The 17,534-nt window shown below is 38.9% G+C and overlaps 1 protein-coding gene and 1 non-coding gene across 5 annotated transcripts in view; one reads left to right on the top strand and one right to left on the bottom strand.

Annotated features, from left to right (window-relative positions):
* RNF214 (ring finger protein 214) overlaps nt 1-17,534 on the top strand; it is a 50,287-nt gene that overhangs the window by 23,910 nt on the left and 8,843 nt on the right. For all 4 annotated transcript variants that reach the window (XM_044929716.2, XM_025266839.3, XM_025266840.3 and 1 more), the window contains 8 exons: nt 14,470-14,566; nt 14,778-14,866; nt 15,458-15,548; nt 15,751-15,849; nt 16,037-16,413; nt 16,548-16,680; nt 17,028-17,132; nt 17,410-17,505. In XM_044929716.2, the coding sequence (XP_044785651.1) occupies nt 14,470-14,566; nt 14,778-14,866; nt 15,458-15,548; nt 15,751-15,849; nt 16,037-16,413; nt 16,548-16,680; nt 17,028-17,132; nt 17,410-17,505 (1,087 nt within the window). The remainder of the gene's footprint in view (nt 1-14,469; nt 14,567-14,777; nt 14,867-15,457; nt 15,549-15,750; nt 15,850-16,036; nt 16,414-16,547; nt 16,681-17,027; nt 17,133-17,409; nt 17,506-17,534) is intronic.
* Nucleotides 2,638-2,775, bottom strand: LOC112579746. Its single transcript, XR_003104082.1, has one exon. It is a non-coding gene; the product is annotated as a small nucleolar RNA SNORA8 (small nucleolar RNA).

Below are 17,534 nucleotides of genomic sequence, written 5' to 3'. Positions count from 1 at the left end.
AGCATGAAAGCAGCCATAGACAATATGTAAACAAAATGAGTATGGCTGTGTTCCAATAAAACTTTATTTGCAAAACTAGGTAGCAGCCAGAGTTTGATCTACAGACCGTAATGTGCAGACCCTACTTTTGAGTATGGATCACGTTTCTCTTTTCTTTATATATTGGTAATTGAGGGTTGAATCCTGAATATGTGAATAATACGTTGCAGAAACTCTCGATTCTATTGTATTCTTCCATAAAATCTTGTGGTTTGTTTATTTTTTTTTAAATTTATCTCATCAGGCTATTTTCTAGGCTTAAACATCATACATACCTGCTTGGTAGGCAGCAGCTGTGGTTTCTGTTCAGTTCGTGTATCTGTAGATGGGCTCCTTGGAGTCTCCTCTGTGCATGGCTGGTTCAGGGGTCATCCAGAGATCAAATCGATTTATATGCAGAATTGGGGCCTCCCTGGCCATGGCTTTTATCTTTTGGGGATTTCTCCTTCACTTTCCAGCTGTTATGGTAGCTCCCAGTTTTATCCTTTTTGTTCTTGAACTAGTAAGGCCTCAATATTTCTATCTCAGTTTTAGTTGTCATCACAGAGCTATCTGTGGTTTGTCCTTAGATGAATGGTGATTAGCCATAAAAAACAGAAAACAATAATGATGTTCACTTCTTCCAGTTGTCAGGTCTTCTGGTTTTTGTTTGTTCTTTAGTATCTTTAGATAGGTGCTTTTTCACATTTTGTATAGAACTTATAGTTTTTTATCTGCAGAAATTGTTGGCCTATTAGGAGCAACTCTGACAGGCTGAATGAATCCCAAGCTGGAATCAAGATTGCCGGGAGAAGTATCAACAATCTCAGATATGCAGATAATACCACTCTAATGGCAGAAAGTAAAGAGGAATGAAAGAACCTCTTGATGAGGGTGAAAGAGGAGAGTGAAAAAGCTGGCTTAAAACTCAGCATTCAAAAAGCTAAGATCATGGCATCTGGTCCCATCACTTCATGGCAAATAGATGGGAAAAAAGTAAAAACTGTGACAGATTTTATTTTCTTGGGCTCCAAAATCTCTGCGGATGGTAACTGCAGCCAGGAAATTAAAAGACACTTGCTACTTGGAAGAAAAGCTATGACAAACCTAGATAGCATATTATGAAGCAGGCACATCACTGCCGAAAAAGGTCTGTTTAGTCAAAGCTGTGGTTTTTCCAGTAGTCGTGTACAGATGTGGGAACTGTAACATAAAGAAGGCTGAGGGCTGAAGAATTGATGCTTTTGAACTGTGGTGTGGAAAAGACTCTTGAAAGTGCCTTGGACAGCAAGGAGATCACACCAGTCAATCCTAAAGGAAATCAACCCTGAATACTGGGTTGGAAGGACTGATGCTGAAGCTGAAGTTCCAATACTTGGACCACCTGATGTGAAGAGCCAACTTATTGGAGAAGACCCTGATGTTGGGAAAGATTGAGGGCAAGAAGAAAAGGGACAACAGAGGATAAGATGGTTGGGTGGCATCACCAACTCAATGGACATGAGTTTGAGCAAACTCCAGGAGATAGTAAAGGACAGGGAAGCCTGGCGTGCTGCAGTCCATGAAGTCACAAAGAATTGGACACAACTTAGCAACTGAACAACAAAACAACAACTACCCTTACTGGAAGTGGAAGCTCTACAGATTTAATTTTTAGAGGGACAGTTGTGGCTTCATTAAGTTAGATGTGCTAAAGTGAAGATAAATTTATGTCAGGAAGACAGAGTTTTGAAAAGATTAAATGAGGGCCTGATCTCAGTGGAAGAAAAAGAGAAAGGAAGGGTATTCTGAGGTAGGATTGGTGAGAATTGTTGATTGTTAGAGGGAGAAGAAGAGTAGGACAGTGAGGTGGCTGAGATGGCAGAGATGATGAGTAAAGGGAGTGGAGCAGATTTAGGACAGTGGCCTTGAGGGTGGAGGCTGTTAATTTTTGTTTTAAATACAGTTTTAAGGAGGTATAGTTTATATAAAAGTAACCCTTTTTTTCCTACAAAGTGTAAAGGGTTTTCTTTATGTGTAACATAGGCAAAATTATGTAAGTCAGTAAGTTTTTAAGAAATTTCACATATTCTGATTCCATCCACTGCCAGTCACCTTAGTTCCTCCAGTGTTTGGATCATAATCTTCAAGGTGGTCCTTTCAAAAAGAATTCTGCTTAATCCACAGTTATCATGTCAAGCAGTCTTACCACAATTTTTTTAACTGGATTTCTTTGATCTCCAATGAAATATGAACATACTTCAAAAATACCCCACTGGGGACTTCCCTGATGGTCCAGTGGCTAAGACTTCACTTTCCATTGCAGCAGGCACAAGTTCCATCCCTGGTTGGTGCCCAAATACCTCTCAGCCAAAACAAGCAAAGAATATAAACAGAAGCAGTATTGTAACAAATTCAATAAAGATTTTAAAAATGGTCCTCATAAAAAAATAGTCTTAAAAACAATTCCCCAACAGTACTCTTTGGAATCCAGTTTTCTCAAGCAATTACATTAGGACCATGTTTAGGGTCAGAGGAGATGGATCTGCCTGGTTCAGAATTTTAGAGACCCTAGAGAAAGAGAAGTATTAGTTCCTATTGAAGATTATGTCAAATTTACAGTATGAGAAACTTCAGGGATACTGTGTCAGTAAAAATACCGGCCTAACATGCACAAAGCCAAGAAAAACAATGATGCCGGGTACTAAATTTATATTAGCACTGTGTTTTGAACACCCAGCAAGAATAAACTGCTGAATACAGATACCATGCAGTGCAGTAAAATTCACCGGTTTTAAATTATGTGTTTTGAAGAATGTGTACTGTCGTATAACTACCACCACAATCATGGTATAACATTTTCATCACTCCAGAAAGTTCTTTCATATCTCTTGGGAATCAGTTGCCCCCACTACCCTGAGGCACTGGCAGTCACTGGTCTGCTTTCTCTCAGTGTAGTTTGCCTTTTCTAGAACTTCATGTAAATAGATTCAGAATATATAGCCTTTTCTGTCCCTTATTGGGGATAAAAGCTTTTGTAATTTATACATGTTGTTGCATGTATCAGTAGTTTAATTCCTTTTTATTAATGAATAGTATTTACTGATATGAGGTTATATACTAAGTTTATTTATTTATTTGGATATTCAGGTTATATCCATTTTTTGTCTATTATAAATAAAACTGGTGGCCCAGTGATTAAGACTCCATGCTTCCACTGCAGGAGGCACAAGTTTGATCTCTGGTTGGGGAGCTAAGAGCCTGCATGCCATATAGTGTGGCCAAAAAAAAGCTGCTCTGAATACTCAAGTGCAAGTCTTCATGTGAGCATGTTTTCTCTTGAGTAAATAGGAGTGGGATTGCTGGACCATGTGTTGGCTTGACTTTATAAGAAACTGGTAAATGGTTTTCCAACGTTGCTTTGCTGTTTTGCATGCCCACCAGCAATGCATAGTGTTTTGGTTACTCCATATCCTCACCAGTACTTGGTGTTATCAGTCTTTTTAGTTTTAGCCATTCTGGTAAGTGTTTAATAGTATCTTGTTGTGGTTTTATTTTGCATTTTCCTAATGACTATTGATGTGAACATCTTTTCATGTCCTCATCTGCCATTTGTTGTTCTTTTTTGGAGAAGTGTTTGAACATTTTACCCATTTAAAAACATGTTTTCTAAAAAAAAAAAAAACAACCCCAAAAGACATGTTTTCTTATTGAGAATTCTTAGTACAAGTCCTTTTATCTGTGTTTTGCAAATATTTTCTCCCAGTATATAACTTGCCTTTCTTTGCATTTTGTAACAGTATCTTTTGAAATGCAAACATTTAATTTTAAAAAATAATTATTTTTATATAATTTTCCTTCATTTACACTTACTACAAAATATTTGTCTATATTCCTTGTGTTGTTTATACATCCTCCCAGCTTACCTTACACTCGGTAGTTGTGCCTCTACTTCCCCACCCTCGTATTGCCACCCACCACTGGTAACTGCTGGTTTGTTCCCTATATCTGTGTCTTCTAACTTTGTTATATTCACTAGTTTGTTGTATTTTTTAGAATCCACATATTGTACAGTATTTGTCTCTGTCTGACTTATTTTACTTAGCATAGTGCCCTCCAGGTCCAGACATGTTGCTTCAAGTGGCAACATTTCTTTCTTCTTTATGGCTGAATGTATTCATTGTATATATATACCACATCTTCTCTATCTATTCATCTGTCAGTGGACACTTGGGTTGCTTCCATGTCTTGGCAGTTGTAAATAATGCAGCCTTGAACATTGAGGTGCACATATCTTTTTGAATTTGTGGGGTTTTCTGGTTTTGTTTTTTTTTTTTTTTTTGGTTATATTCACAGAAGTGGAATTGTTGGACCATATGATAGTTGTGTTTTTAGTTTTTTGAGAAATTTCTATACTGTTTTCCACAGTGGCTGCACTAATTTACATTCCCACCGACAGTGTATAAGAGTCCCCTTCTCTCCACACCCCATTATTTGTGTTCTTTTCGATGATAGCCATTCTCACAGGTGTAAAGTAATATCTCACTGTGGTTTTGATTTGCATTTCTCTTATGATTAACAGTGTTGAACATGTTTCCCTGGGCCTGTTGGCCATATGCATTTTCTTTTAGGAAAATTGTCTTTTCTTTTGACCATCTTTTAATGTTTGTTTTGATGTTGAGTTGTATGAGCTGTTTATGTGTGTTGGATATATTAATCCTTTATCAGTTATATCATTTGCAGATATTTTCTTCATTCAGTAGATTATCTTTTCATTTTGTTGGTGCTTTCCTTTGCTGTGCAGAAGCTTTTAAATTTAATTAAGCCTCATTTGTTTATTTCTACTTTTATTTCCTTAGTAGTTGGATCCAGAGAAATATTTCTACAATTTATGTCATACAGTGTTCTGCCTATGTTTTCCTGCAGGAGTTTTATAGTATCCAGTCTTACATTTAGGTCTCTAATCCATTTTGAGTTGATTTTTGTGTGTATGGTGTTAGAGAAAGTTCTTATTTCATTCTTTTACATGTAGCTCTCCAGTTTTCCCAGCACCACTTATTGAAGAGACTGTCTTCTTCACTGTACGTTCTTGCCTTCTTGTTTGGTTAATTGGCCATAGGTGCCTGAGTTTATTTCTGGGCTCTGTATCCTATTCCATTGATCTGTGTGTCTGTTTTTGTGCCAGTGCCTTAATATTTTAATTACTGTAGCTTTGCAGTATAATCTGAGGTCAGGTAGTGTGATTCCTCCAGCTCTAACCTTCTTTCTCAAGATTGTTTTAGCTATTTGATGTCTTTTGAGTTTCGATACAAATTTTAAAATTTTTGTCCTAGTTCTGTGAAAAATGCCTTTAGGTATTTTGATAGAGATTACATTGAATCTATAGATTGCCTTGGATATCATGGTCATTTTTAACAATACTGATTCTTCCAGTCCAAGAACACGGTATATCTTTCCATCTGTGTTGTCTTCAGTTTCTTTCATCAGTGTCTTATCGTTTTCAGAGTACAGGTCTTTACCCTCCGCAGGTAGGCCTATTCCTAGGTATTTTAGCTTTTTGATTTAATGGTAATAAATGGGATTGTTTCCTTAATTTCTCTTTCTGATAGTTCCTTGTTAGTGTATAGAAACACAACAGATTTCTATATATTAATTTTGTATCCTGCAACTTTACCAAATTCATTGATGAGCTCTAGAAGTTTTTTGGTGATGTCCTTAGGATTTTCTCTGTATGAGTGAGTGAGTGAAGTCGCTCAGTTGTGTCTGACTCTTTGTGACCCCATGGACTGTAGCCTACCAGGCTCCTCTGTCCATGGGATTTTCCAGGCAAGGGTACTGGAGTGGGTTGCCATTTCCTTCTCCAGGGTTCTCCACAACCCAGGGATCGAACCCAGGTCTCCTGCATTGCAGGCAGATGCTTTACAATCTGAGCCACCAGGGAAGCCTTTTCTGTGTATAGTGTCATGTTATCAGCCAACAGGGACAGTTTTACCTCTTTCCTTTCCAATTTGGCTTCCTTTTATTTCCAAAAGTTTAAATTTTGATGAAGTCCAGGTTACCTTTTTTTTTTTTTTCTTTTGTGGTTCCTGTGTTTTGTGTTCCAGGAAATCTATGCCTAACCCAAAAAGCAAATATCAATTTAGTTAGAAGAATGACATTGTTTATATTTTTGTAAGCCTCTTTAATCATATCTACTTCTCTATTGCAATATGTTGTTTTGGTTAAAGTATAGGAAGAAAGTCTGGTGATACACAGGTGTGCAGTTGGAAAAGCAAGGGGTATTGTAATAGTCTTTTTAATATTTATTTGTATTTGTTTATTTGTTTGCACTAGATAGCACATGGGATCTTCATTGCAGCATGTGGTATTTTTCTTTTTAGCTGATGCATGCAGGATCTTTTTTTTTTTTCAGTTGTGGTATGTTGGATCTAGTTCCCCGACCAGAATCAAACCTGGACCAGAGTGCAGAGACTTAACCAGTGGACCATCAGGAAAGTCCCAATAGCCTTTTTAGATAATTGTGGCTATTCTTCTTTGATAGTGCTCCACAGCTCGACAACTGATAGTTTCTTACAGTTTCGTTGCATTGTGGAATCTGAAAGCACATCAGTGATTTTGTACTGTTTTTTTTTTTTTTTTTTTAATTTTGTACTGTCACATTAAAATTCACTGTCTTTACTTGCACTTTGAATGGATCTTTAACTATTTTGATTTGGAGAGGAAAACCTTATCCTTCTACCCTAATAGGTTCAGTTTCTAAGGACTGTGAATTAAACTGACAAAAGACAGAGTAACAGGAGGAAAAAACCCAGTTTATACATGCAGCATGCATACAGTGGGAGAACTCAGTGATCACTAGCTCAAAGGAATGATTAGAATCTGGGGCTTATGGGAAAACAAAAGACTTCTTAAAAGTGGGGAGAAAGGACAGTTTTTGGATTTGGGGAAAGATAAATGAGTTTTCAGGAGAACAAGCGGTAGTTCTAGATTTGTGATTATATATATATAGGTATGAATGGTTTTTCCATCTCCTTCAGGGCCATGAAATTCCCTCCAGAGAAGGGATTTGGGTAGATTTTATTTGCATTCTTTCTTCTGGGAGTAGATCTGCCTTGAAGAGGAATTTATGACAGCCTTATTTCCCAGAAGTTGCTGCTGTTAGCTAGAGAAAGCTCTGAGGAAGCTTTTTTCTGCATCTGTTGAACCTTAAATGTCTTCAGCTGAAAATAATCTTTATACCAACTCTGGGGTTCCAGGTGGGTCCTACAGTTGAATTGGTGAAAACTACATTGATAGTTTGGAAAATACTGGTTCAAAGTTATGCAGCTCTTCCAAGTATTAATACATTTTAATACACAATATTTAAAGAATCACATTTGTTTATGTCACTTTTGATCTCATCAGAATAAGTAATGGAAGCCTTCAAGCTCCCAGTGGCCCATGTAGACTTTCCAAAAATTTTAAATTTTTCCTGAAAGCTCAAATGGTATTGTTGGCAACAAACACTGTCAGTTGTTTCCTTTGAAATAACAAGAGTTTTTCATTTTCAAGAGCATGTCAGCTGTTCTTTGAAGTAAAAATGATTTTACATGAAAAAAGAGGCTGGTTCAACTCAAACAGGCTCACATGTGCTTTTCCTCAAGACAGCTGTAGTATTTCGGCATGTAGCATTTCATAAACAGCATATTAAAAATATATGTGTTTAAGGTTGAGATTTAATAAAATTATTACTTTTGATGGCTTTGTCAAGGCATCCTGAAGTAAAACTGCCCCTCCTGCAACTGCTTGTGTGGCAGCAAAGAATGCAATGACCAGTAGTGTAATTTGATGCCACTGACTTCATTTGTATATGGTGCCAATGTTTGTATCCACTGTAATTTTCATACTAGTAAGTGCAAAGTAAGTGTCTGCACAGTTGTTCTAAGATAAACCATGAGATTCAAAATAGTTATATTCATCTTGGATTATGTCAGCATCACTTGTGTTTGTTACTAAGAATTCGTACACGACATCACTGTCAGTGATTAACTGGTGCCAGTGCTAGATGAATATAAACAAAATGGCAGGTCTAATCTTGTCTATGGATTCATCTGTTTGTAAAGTAAAATTCTAGTTCTGCAGATGAGATAGTAATCAAGTCTTCAGATTTGCAGCAGAATCTTTAATTTGGTGAATTAAAAGTATATCATTAAAAGAGGGGCACTGCCATGATTTATTTTACTGACTTCATTCAGCAGGCATGTAGCAATGTCAGCTGTACCAAGTTGTGCTTCTCCAGTTAAGGAAGTTCAGTCACTTACCCTAAGATAGTTCAATGACTTTTTCATTTCTAGATTGAAAGGTGTTAACCATCTTTAAGAATTGTAAAGATTCATTACATCTGCATTTAAAATATTCAACTGTTTTAAATTCCGAATGATTGATCTCAAAATGTCACTGTAACTTAACTGGCATAATATAATTAGAAAATGTTCTGTTGCTTAAGATACAGTTAGCCAAATTATTAACATCTATAAAGTCAAGAGAAAGAAAAATGGCTCTTATCATACTGTGGTTTCTTATATATAATTTTGCCGAGTTTTTTTTGGAGTAGATTCTTCCTTTCCATGAGTCAGAGACTCTAGGCCAGTTACATCTATTTTAGCAATCTTTAAATGTATGTATTGCAGATGTGGGTTGAGAAAGTAAGTTTTCTAATCTCCCTGTTTTGAGTCCATGATTTTTTTTTTCTTTTTTAATTTTTCGGCTGTACCAGGCAGCTTGCAGAATCTTAGTTCCCCAACCAGGGATTGAAGCTATGCCCTCAGCAGTCAAAGTGCAGAGTCCTAATCACTGGATTGCCAGGGAATTCCAGAGTCAATGATTTATTCTTAAAAATAAATGAAAAATTACAAATAAATTTTCTTTTATTTTAGAGAAAATAAATTCTAAAATAATACACATTAGATATAATTTAAAAATTTCTGCCACCCTTATGACAGAAGAGCTTCCCTGATAGCTCAGTTGGTAAATAATCCGCCTGCAATGGAGGAGACCCTGATTCAATTCCTGGGTCAAGATATCCACTGGAGAAGGGATAGGCTATCCACTCCAGAATTCTTGGGCTTCCCTTGGGCTCAACTGGGACACCTGGGTTCGATCCCTGGGTTGGGAAGATCCCCTGGAAAAGGTAAAGGCCACCCACTCCAGTATTCTGGCCTGGAGAATTCCGTGGACTATACAGTCCATGGAGTCAGACATGACTGAGCTACTTTCACTCACTTATGGCAGAAAGCAAAGAGGAACTAAAGAGCCTCTTGATGAAAGTGAAAGAGGAGAGTGAAAAAGCTGGCTTAAAACTCAACAATCAAAAAACTAAGATCATGGCATCCGGTCCCATTACTTTATGGTAAATAAATGGAGAAACGATGGAAACAGTGACAGACTTTATTTTGGGGGGCTCCAAAATCACTGCAGATGGTGACTGCAGTCATGAAATTAAAAGATGCTTGCTTCTTGGAAGAAAAGCTATGACAAACCTAGACAGCGGATTAAAAAGCAGAGACATTACTTTGCCAATAAAGGTCCGTATAGTCAAAGCTATGGTTTTTCCAGTAGTCACGTATGGATGTGAGAGTTGGACCACAAAGAAAGCTGAGCACCGAAGAATTGATGCTTTTGAACTGTGGTGTTGGAGAAGACTTGAGAGTCCCGTGGACTGCAAGGAGATCCAACCAGTCCATCCTAAAGGAAATCAGTCCTGAATATTCATTGGGAGGACTGATGCTGAAGCGCCAATATTTTGGCCAACTGATGCGAAGAACTTGGTCATTTGAGAAGACCCTGATGCTGAGAAAGATTGAAGGCAGGAGGTGACAGAGGATGAGATGGTTGGATGGCATCACCGACTCATTGGATATGAGTTTGAGCAGGCTCCTGGAGCTGGTGATGGAGAGGGAAGCCTGACATGCTGCAGTCCTTGGGTTGCAAAGAGTCGGACACAACTAAGCAACTGAACTGAACTGAAAAATTAAGAAGAGTTTCCCCCAAATTTAAAAAGTATTATTACAAAGCAAAATAACAAAAAGTACTTGTTTCTACCTGATGTGTGGAGAACTTTGAAATTTTACAGTAATGATTTATTGGATAATAATGAGATTACAGCAAGTATAACTGAAGATAAGAGCCCAAACGGAAGTACTAAGGAGAAAAAAAACTTGAATTATATCCTAAGCCTACTACCTTAGAAAATGCTAGAAAACATTAGACTACAGAAACATACTCCACTAGCCGCTAGAGTGATGATATCATTACATGCTGTGTAGCATCAGGAAAACTCCACTGTAGACTCATGAAAGAATGAAAGTGAAAAAAGCAAATAAATTTAGTGTTATCATGAAATTAATTTTGCTCCATAGACCAGGCCCTCAAAGGGTTTTGGGGACTGTGAACTGTGATTTTCAAACTGCTGTTCCAGGTTATTTCTTCCTTACTTAGGAAGGAAGTATCCCAGCCTGGACTGCTTATATACTCCTTGCCTACCTGGACTCTTTCCTCAGCTTGGTGCTCTCCATTATTTGATCTGTCCAGAATTTCCTGTTCCTTTTGTTCACTTGGATAATTACTGAATTGTGAGCTGCTTGAGGGCAGGAACTAGGCATCCTTTTATCCCCAGCTTTTAGCAGAAATTCATGGGGTCTCAGAGTCAGACATAACTGAGTGACTCACACTTTCTTTTCGCTTTCCTAGCACTTTGTCAGAGAAGGAGATGGCACCCCACTCCAGTACTCTTGCCTGGAAAACCCCATGGATGGAGGAGCCTGGTGGGCTGCAGTCCATGGGGTCGCTAAGAGTCAGACACGACTGAACGACTTCACTTTCACTTTTCACTTTCATGCATTGGAGAAGAAAATGGCAGCCCACTCCAGTGTTCTTGCCTGGAGAATCCTAGGGACGGGGGAGCCTGGTGGGCTGCCGTCTATGGGGTCGCACAGAGTCAGACATGACTGACTGATTTAGCAGCAGCAGCACTTTGTAGGCTGCTTAGCAGATGTTGAGTTAAATTAAATCACGTAAGGATTCTATTCTCATAAACAAGTTTGCATTACATCTCAGGGTAAAGTTTTTTTTCTGTTTTTGTCTGACTCATACATTCTATATTGGTTTATATTAGTGGATTGGCCAGCAAGTTTGTTTAGGTTTTTCTGTACGATTGTATGGAAAAACTTGAATGAACTTCTTGGCCAACTCAATAGCTTCAGTTCAGAGAAAAGGACTTCATAACCTACCTCAAATTCAGGATGACCAACTCCTGTCTGTATTAACCTCATCCACCAGTATTTGTTTTGTTTCCTTTTGCCTTGTTTGGAGTATAATATATTCTGAAAGGAGGGTATTTGGGCTGAGGACCCAAGATCTTAATTTTTAGTTCTGTCTCTATGTTACTTTACAAGACACTGAGCATCTGCTTCTTTCCACTTTGGTGGAAAATATGTATTCATATATTTTAGTTTCTCTGAAGGAAGATGTTCTAACATCCAAATGATAACTAACATTTATTAAGTTCTTACTATATGTCAGAAACTGTTCTGTTTTACATGTATTAACTCATTTAATCTGCATAATAGCCCTATGTGGAAGGTAGATGATTTTATTATCTCCATTTTACTCAAGGAAAATAAGACACAGAAAGATTGTCTTACAGTCTTGCCAGAGGTTGTATAGGTAGTAATAGGGTCTGGGTTTGAGCTGTGAGCTATGCTGTTAACTGCTATAAGAAACTCCCTCTCAAATCTAAATACATTACTTTTATCATCAACCTATGTTAGTACACATGTACAGATGCTCGTTATAATATTTATAATTGTGAAATTAAAAAATAACTTGAGAGAATACCTAAATAAATAATGAGATATATGTATAATGGATAGTTATTTTAAAATCACATTTTTGAAGAATATTTTAATGATATGGAAAAATAGAATGAAAATAACATAGAATCACAGGTTTTCTTTGAAAAAATATATAATGGAATTATGTGTTACATATCTATATATATGAGCTTCCCTGGTGGCTTAGCAGTAAAGAATCCACCTGCCAATGCAGGTGGATTCTGTCCCTGAATCGGGAAGATCCTCTGGAGAAGTAAATGGCAACCCACTCAGGTATTCATGCCTGGGAAATCCCAGGGGCAGAGGAGTCTGGCGGGCTACAGTCCATGGGGTTGCAAGAGTCAGACATGACTTAGTGACTAAACAACAACAACAACAACAACATATATATATATATATACACACAAATATTTATTTTAAAAGACTGGAAAGACGTATAATAGTGATTTTTTGTGAATAGAGCAGTTGCAGTTGTAGAGCAATCTGCTGAATGTTTCCCATGTGCTAAGCACCCTGTTAAATTCTTTATGTGTGTTTCCTCAGTGAACTCTCCCATCAGTCCTATGACGTAGATTCTACTCATTTTTCAGATGAAGAAACTGAGCCTTAGAAAGATTAACTTATCAAGGGTCATTCAAGCAGTAAGTAGAAGAGTTGGGACATCTGTATTAGACACTCTCTCTCTCTTTTTTTTAACTTTTTATTTTGTATCGGGATATAGCCAGTTAACAAACAATGTTATGATAGTTTCAAGTGAAATAGCAAAGGGACTCAGCCATACATCTACATATATCCATTCTTCCCCAAACTCCCCTCCCATCCAGGCTACCACATAACATTGAGCAGAGTTCCCTGTGCTATACAGTGGGTTCTTGTTGGTTATCCGTTTTAAGTGTAGCCGTGTGTACAATTCATCCCGAACTCCCTAACTATCCCTTCCCCCCAGACAACTATAAGCTCGTTCATGAAGTCTGTGAGACTCTGCTTTTTAATTGAAGTATAGTTGATTTATAATGTGTTTTACATATATATGTATATTATTTTCAGATTCTTTTCCATTATAGATGATTATAAGATATTGAATATAGTTCCCTTTGCTATATAGTAGGACCTTGTTGTTTATCTATTTTGTATAAAGTAGTGTGTACCTGTTAATCTTAGGCTCCTTATTTATCAGCCCCTCCCCCTTCCCCTTTGATAACCATAAGTTTGTTTTTTGTCTCTGTGAGTCTGTTTCTGTTTTGTAAATAAGTTCATTTTTATCATTTTTTTAGATTCCATATAAAAGTGGTATCATTTCTGTCTGACTTACTTCACTTAGTATGATAACCTCTAGGTCCATCCATGTTGCATAATAATAACATTATTTCATTCTCTTTTATGACTGACTAATATCCTTTGTATATATAAACCATATCTTCTTTATCCATCTGTCAGTGGAGGACACTTAGGTTGCATCGATGTCTTGGCTATTGTAAATAGTGCTGCTCTGAACTTTGGGGTACATGTTATCTTTTTGAACCAGTAGGCTCTGTTTTGTATTTTCATAACTTTTTATAATCTGTATTATTTACATGACCAAAAGCAAAATTAAAATTTTAAATTATGCAAAATGCAAACATCTTGGGACCTGCAGCAAGTCAGACTTGTATGATCTGGTAGGATTTATTCATTTGAACCATTGATTCCTTAAACTGGTTATGCAAAATAACAGCAGCATGGGACTTGAGAGAAATTAAACCAAGCATTTAAAGAGTCAAAACATACTCATTGGTTTCTGTTCTACCAAGGAATTTTTTGACCATCTATTATGGCCAACTGATTTTTTTTTTTCCTAGCATGGGTTACAGCTAGTACCTCTTAATGAAATGAAATCAGATACATATCTTATAGACTAGTGAACGTATGATAAGGCTGACCATTTTTATGACTATTTAAGAATTCCTTAACCATTTTTGTTGTGGTTGCTAGTATTTTTGTCTTACTGGATCCCCATGAGATAATGTTGCCACATGCCCAAAGGAAAAGATTTTTGTATGTGAATTTGTAGGATGCCCCCCACTGACATAGTAAGAGACTTTTTCTAATGTAAGTGTTACCGTGGTTGACAAATGACTTAGTGAAAGTTAGAGGTATTGGATGAACACTTATAATCTTTCAGAATAACGTCATTCATAGAAGGCAGCGGACATGTTTTCCTACAATTATCCCATTGTCAAAGAGTATCTAGTAGGCTAAATGGATCCTTGATTGACCCCACAACGTATTCCACATATTCTTATGGTAAGAGGATTCTAACTCTTCATATATTTTTTCACTTGAGGAATATTAGCTATATGAGGAGAATACATCTAATTATAAACCTTTGTCTAACTATTAGAGAATTCTTCCTCTGGCAGGAAGTTTATTTGGGGAGGACAACACATATAGGTTAAGGAAGAATATGCCCTCCTAGTTGTATCTATTATACGAGTTGACTTTATCAGTCTTAAGTGTTAACTATAGATAAATACAAATAATGTTTAAAGTGGTCTGAAATTGTATGACACTTTACATTTGAAAGTAGAAATGTTCACATCTCCATTTGTTTCTTATCTTACAGAGAAGTGTGGGAAATGGAACTGGATAGACTCAAGAATCAAGATGGTGAAATAAATCGGAACATTATGGAAGAGACAGAACGGGCCTGGAAGGCAGAGGTGAGAAGAGCCACTGTGTTGAAGGTCTGGATTTGGGGTTTCCAGGTGGTACATACTTTTAGTATGGGGTTATATACCAAGCCATATAAATATGCTACCATAGAGCCATTAAACATTGTTTTAACTATCTAGGGGTAGCTTTGTGTGTGTAAAATTAATAAAGCATGTATGTGTATGTGTGTGTGTGTGTGTGTGTGTGTGATTTCCTTAGATCTTATCATTAGAGAGTCGGAAAGAGTTGCTGGTATTGAAACTAGAAGAAGCAGAAAAAGAGGCAGAGCTACACCTTACTTACCTCAAGTAAGTACCTTCTGTTTCTAGGGTTTTAATGGCCCTGCAGTTTTGTGTTTTGGGGGGCATTTCTTTTTACGGCTTTGAAACCCTCGGCCGGCTAGTCTGGCACGTGTTCTGTCTTCACGGCAAATCATCTTTGTGTGACAGTATTTTGTTCAGTGATTTCTCTTTCCATTTTCTAAACTTGCACACTCTCTGGCTCTTCTCTTTCTACAGTTTTATAGTTCTGTCCTTTTTCTTGTATTATTTTGAATTGGATAAACAGTATCTCTTACTCTTTCAAGCGTAACAAATGTCTTTGGAGATATGTTTCTTATACAGTCGTTTATCCTCTTTCTGCCATGAAGTCTGGAGACCCCTGTGGCATTTTCAGCCAGATGAAAGCCCTCTCTCTGTGGTGGGTCCTCTTTCTCCAGTACTTGGCTTCCATGATGCTGGAGTTAAAGTGAGGCAGTCAACTTAGGACCATGGCCTTCTCCTGTATCTGCTCCAACCTCTTCTCTGCAGGCCCTTCTCTCTAGCTACTCTTCTGCTATCTGAGAGAATCAGGAGTGGAACTCTCTCTAATTCTGTAAATCACTGTTGGTTTCTTGAAAGGTCAACTCCCCCAACACTAGAGACAGTTCGTTCCAAACAGGAGTGGGAGACAAGACTGAATGGAGTTCGGATAATGAAAAAGAATGTTCGGGTAAGTGTAGTGATGGGTGATTGTTGAGCTGGAGTTCATCTGTGCTTGCACACTCCTGGCCACAGGGCAGGACCACTTGCATTGCCCTAGGGCCTTTTCTACCACTCCTCTTGTCTTCCTGATACAGGATGCTGGTCTCTTTATAGAGACCCTCACTCTGCTCAGCAGTAAAGGATAACGCTTGCTCTTCTCTCTTTCCTAGGACCAATTTAATAATCATATCCAGCTCGTGAGGAATGGAGCCAAGCTGAGCAGCCTTCCTCAGATCCCTACCCCAACCCTGCCTCCACCCCCATCAGAGGTAAGCACGCTGGCTCTGGCGAGTCTACTTTTTCCTGTTGGTGGCAGAGCCTAGAATCTTTCCTTTGTTTTTATAAAGGTATTGGATGTCCTTATTTGGTACAAGAAAGAGTTGCTTACTGATTTCAGTTGCCTAAACTTCTGTTTTCTTTCTCTCCCTCTCATCTTCCACCTTTTCCCTTCTGCAGACAGACTTCATGCTTCAGGTGTTTCAGCCCAGTCCCTCTCTGGCTCCTCGGATGCCCTTCTCCATTGGGCAGGTCACAATGCCCATGGTTATGCCCAGTGCAGATCCCCGGTCCTTGTCTTTCCCAATCCTGAACCCTGCCCTTTCCCAGCCCAACCAGCCTTCCCCACCCCTTCCTGGCTCCCATGGGAGAAATAGCCCCAGCTTGGGTTCCCTTGTCGGCCCCCATGGTCCGCACGTGCCCCCTGCTGCCTCCATCCCGCCTCCCCCAGGCTTGGGTGGTGTTAAGGCTTCTACTGAAACTCCCCGGCCCCAACCAGTAGACAAACTGGAGAAGATTCTGGAGAAGTTGCTGACTCGGTTCCCACAATGCAATAAGTAAGTATTTTTAAGGATTAATTTAAAAAGTGTTTTCCAGAGAAATATTTATGTGTTAAAATAGGAGAGGTTTCATAGATATTCCCCATGAGGGTAGCACAAAATTTCTCCCCCTCAATCTCTCTCTTTCTTAGGGCCCAGATGACTAACATTCTTCAGCAAATCAAGACAGCACGTACGACTATGGCAGGTCTGACCATGGAGGAGCTGATCCAGCTGGTAGCCGCACGACTGGCAGAGCATGAGCGGGTGGCGGCAAGTACTCAGGTAAGAAAAGCTATTTGGGGGGATCTCAGACCTGTGAAGGAAATGGCAGCCCACTCCGGTGTTCTTGCCTGGAGAATCCCAGGGGCGGGGGAGCCCGGTGGGCTGCCGTCTATGGGGTCGCACAGAGTCGGACACGACTGAAGCGACTTAGCAGCAGCAGCAGACCTGTTGAGATGCTGAAGCAAGAGGCAGATTTCAGAAAAATTTGGGGTGAGAAGCAGCATTGCAGCCAGGGGTATCTGGCCTGCTTTCTTCCTTCGCCGGGCTGAGAAATGAATGATTTCCTTTTGGTAATGCCCTGTTACGCAGATGTTCCTGCCTGACTCTGATAACGTTTCTGCCCACAGCCACTTGGTCGGATCCGGGCCCTGTACCCTGCTCCACTCGCCCAAATCAGTACCCCAATGTTCTTGCCTTCTGCCCAAGTTTCATATCCTGGGAGGTCTTCACATGTAAGACTCTTTTCTTGAAAACTGGGATGTTGGAGAAGCTGGGGTTGGCGAGGAGGGAGTGGATTTATAGGTGGAGTGCAGGAAGAAACCATTATCTCCTCAGCTGGGTTGTTGGTAGCCCAGGCTGGGAAAATGCAAGTACTCTGTATTTGAACTTTTCTTTCTGTGGTGTAAAATCTTTTTGCTACGTGGAAATTGTAGATAGAATCATGGGCATAAAAGGCCAGGAGACCCAGAGGTTCCTCCCTCTTTTGACGGTCCCTCCTCTGCTGTGCAGGCTCCAGCCACCTGTAAACTGTGTCTAATGTGCCAGAAACTCGTCCAGCCCAGCGAGCTGCATCCGATGGCATGTACCCACGTGCTACACAAGGAGGTGGGTGCTGCAGCCCTTCCTCTTTTTCT

Source organism: Bubalus bubalis, chromosome 16 (assembly GCF_019923935.1).
Source record: "Bubalus bubalis isolate 160015118507 breed Murrah chromosome 16, NDDB_SH_1, whole genome shotgun sequence".
Taxonomy (NCBI): domain Eukaryota; kingdom Metazoa; phylum Chordata; class Mammalia; order Artiodactyla; family Bovidae; genus Bubalus; species Bubalus bubalis.
The sequence above is the reverse complement of the archived record's forward strand: the minus strand, read 5'-3'. Positions and strand labels throughout refer to the sequence as shown.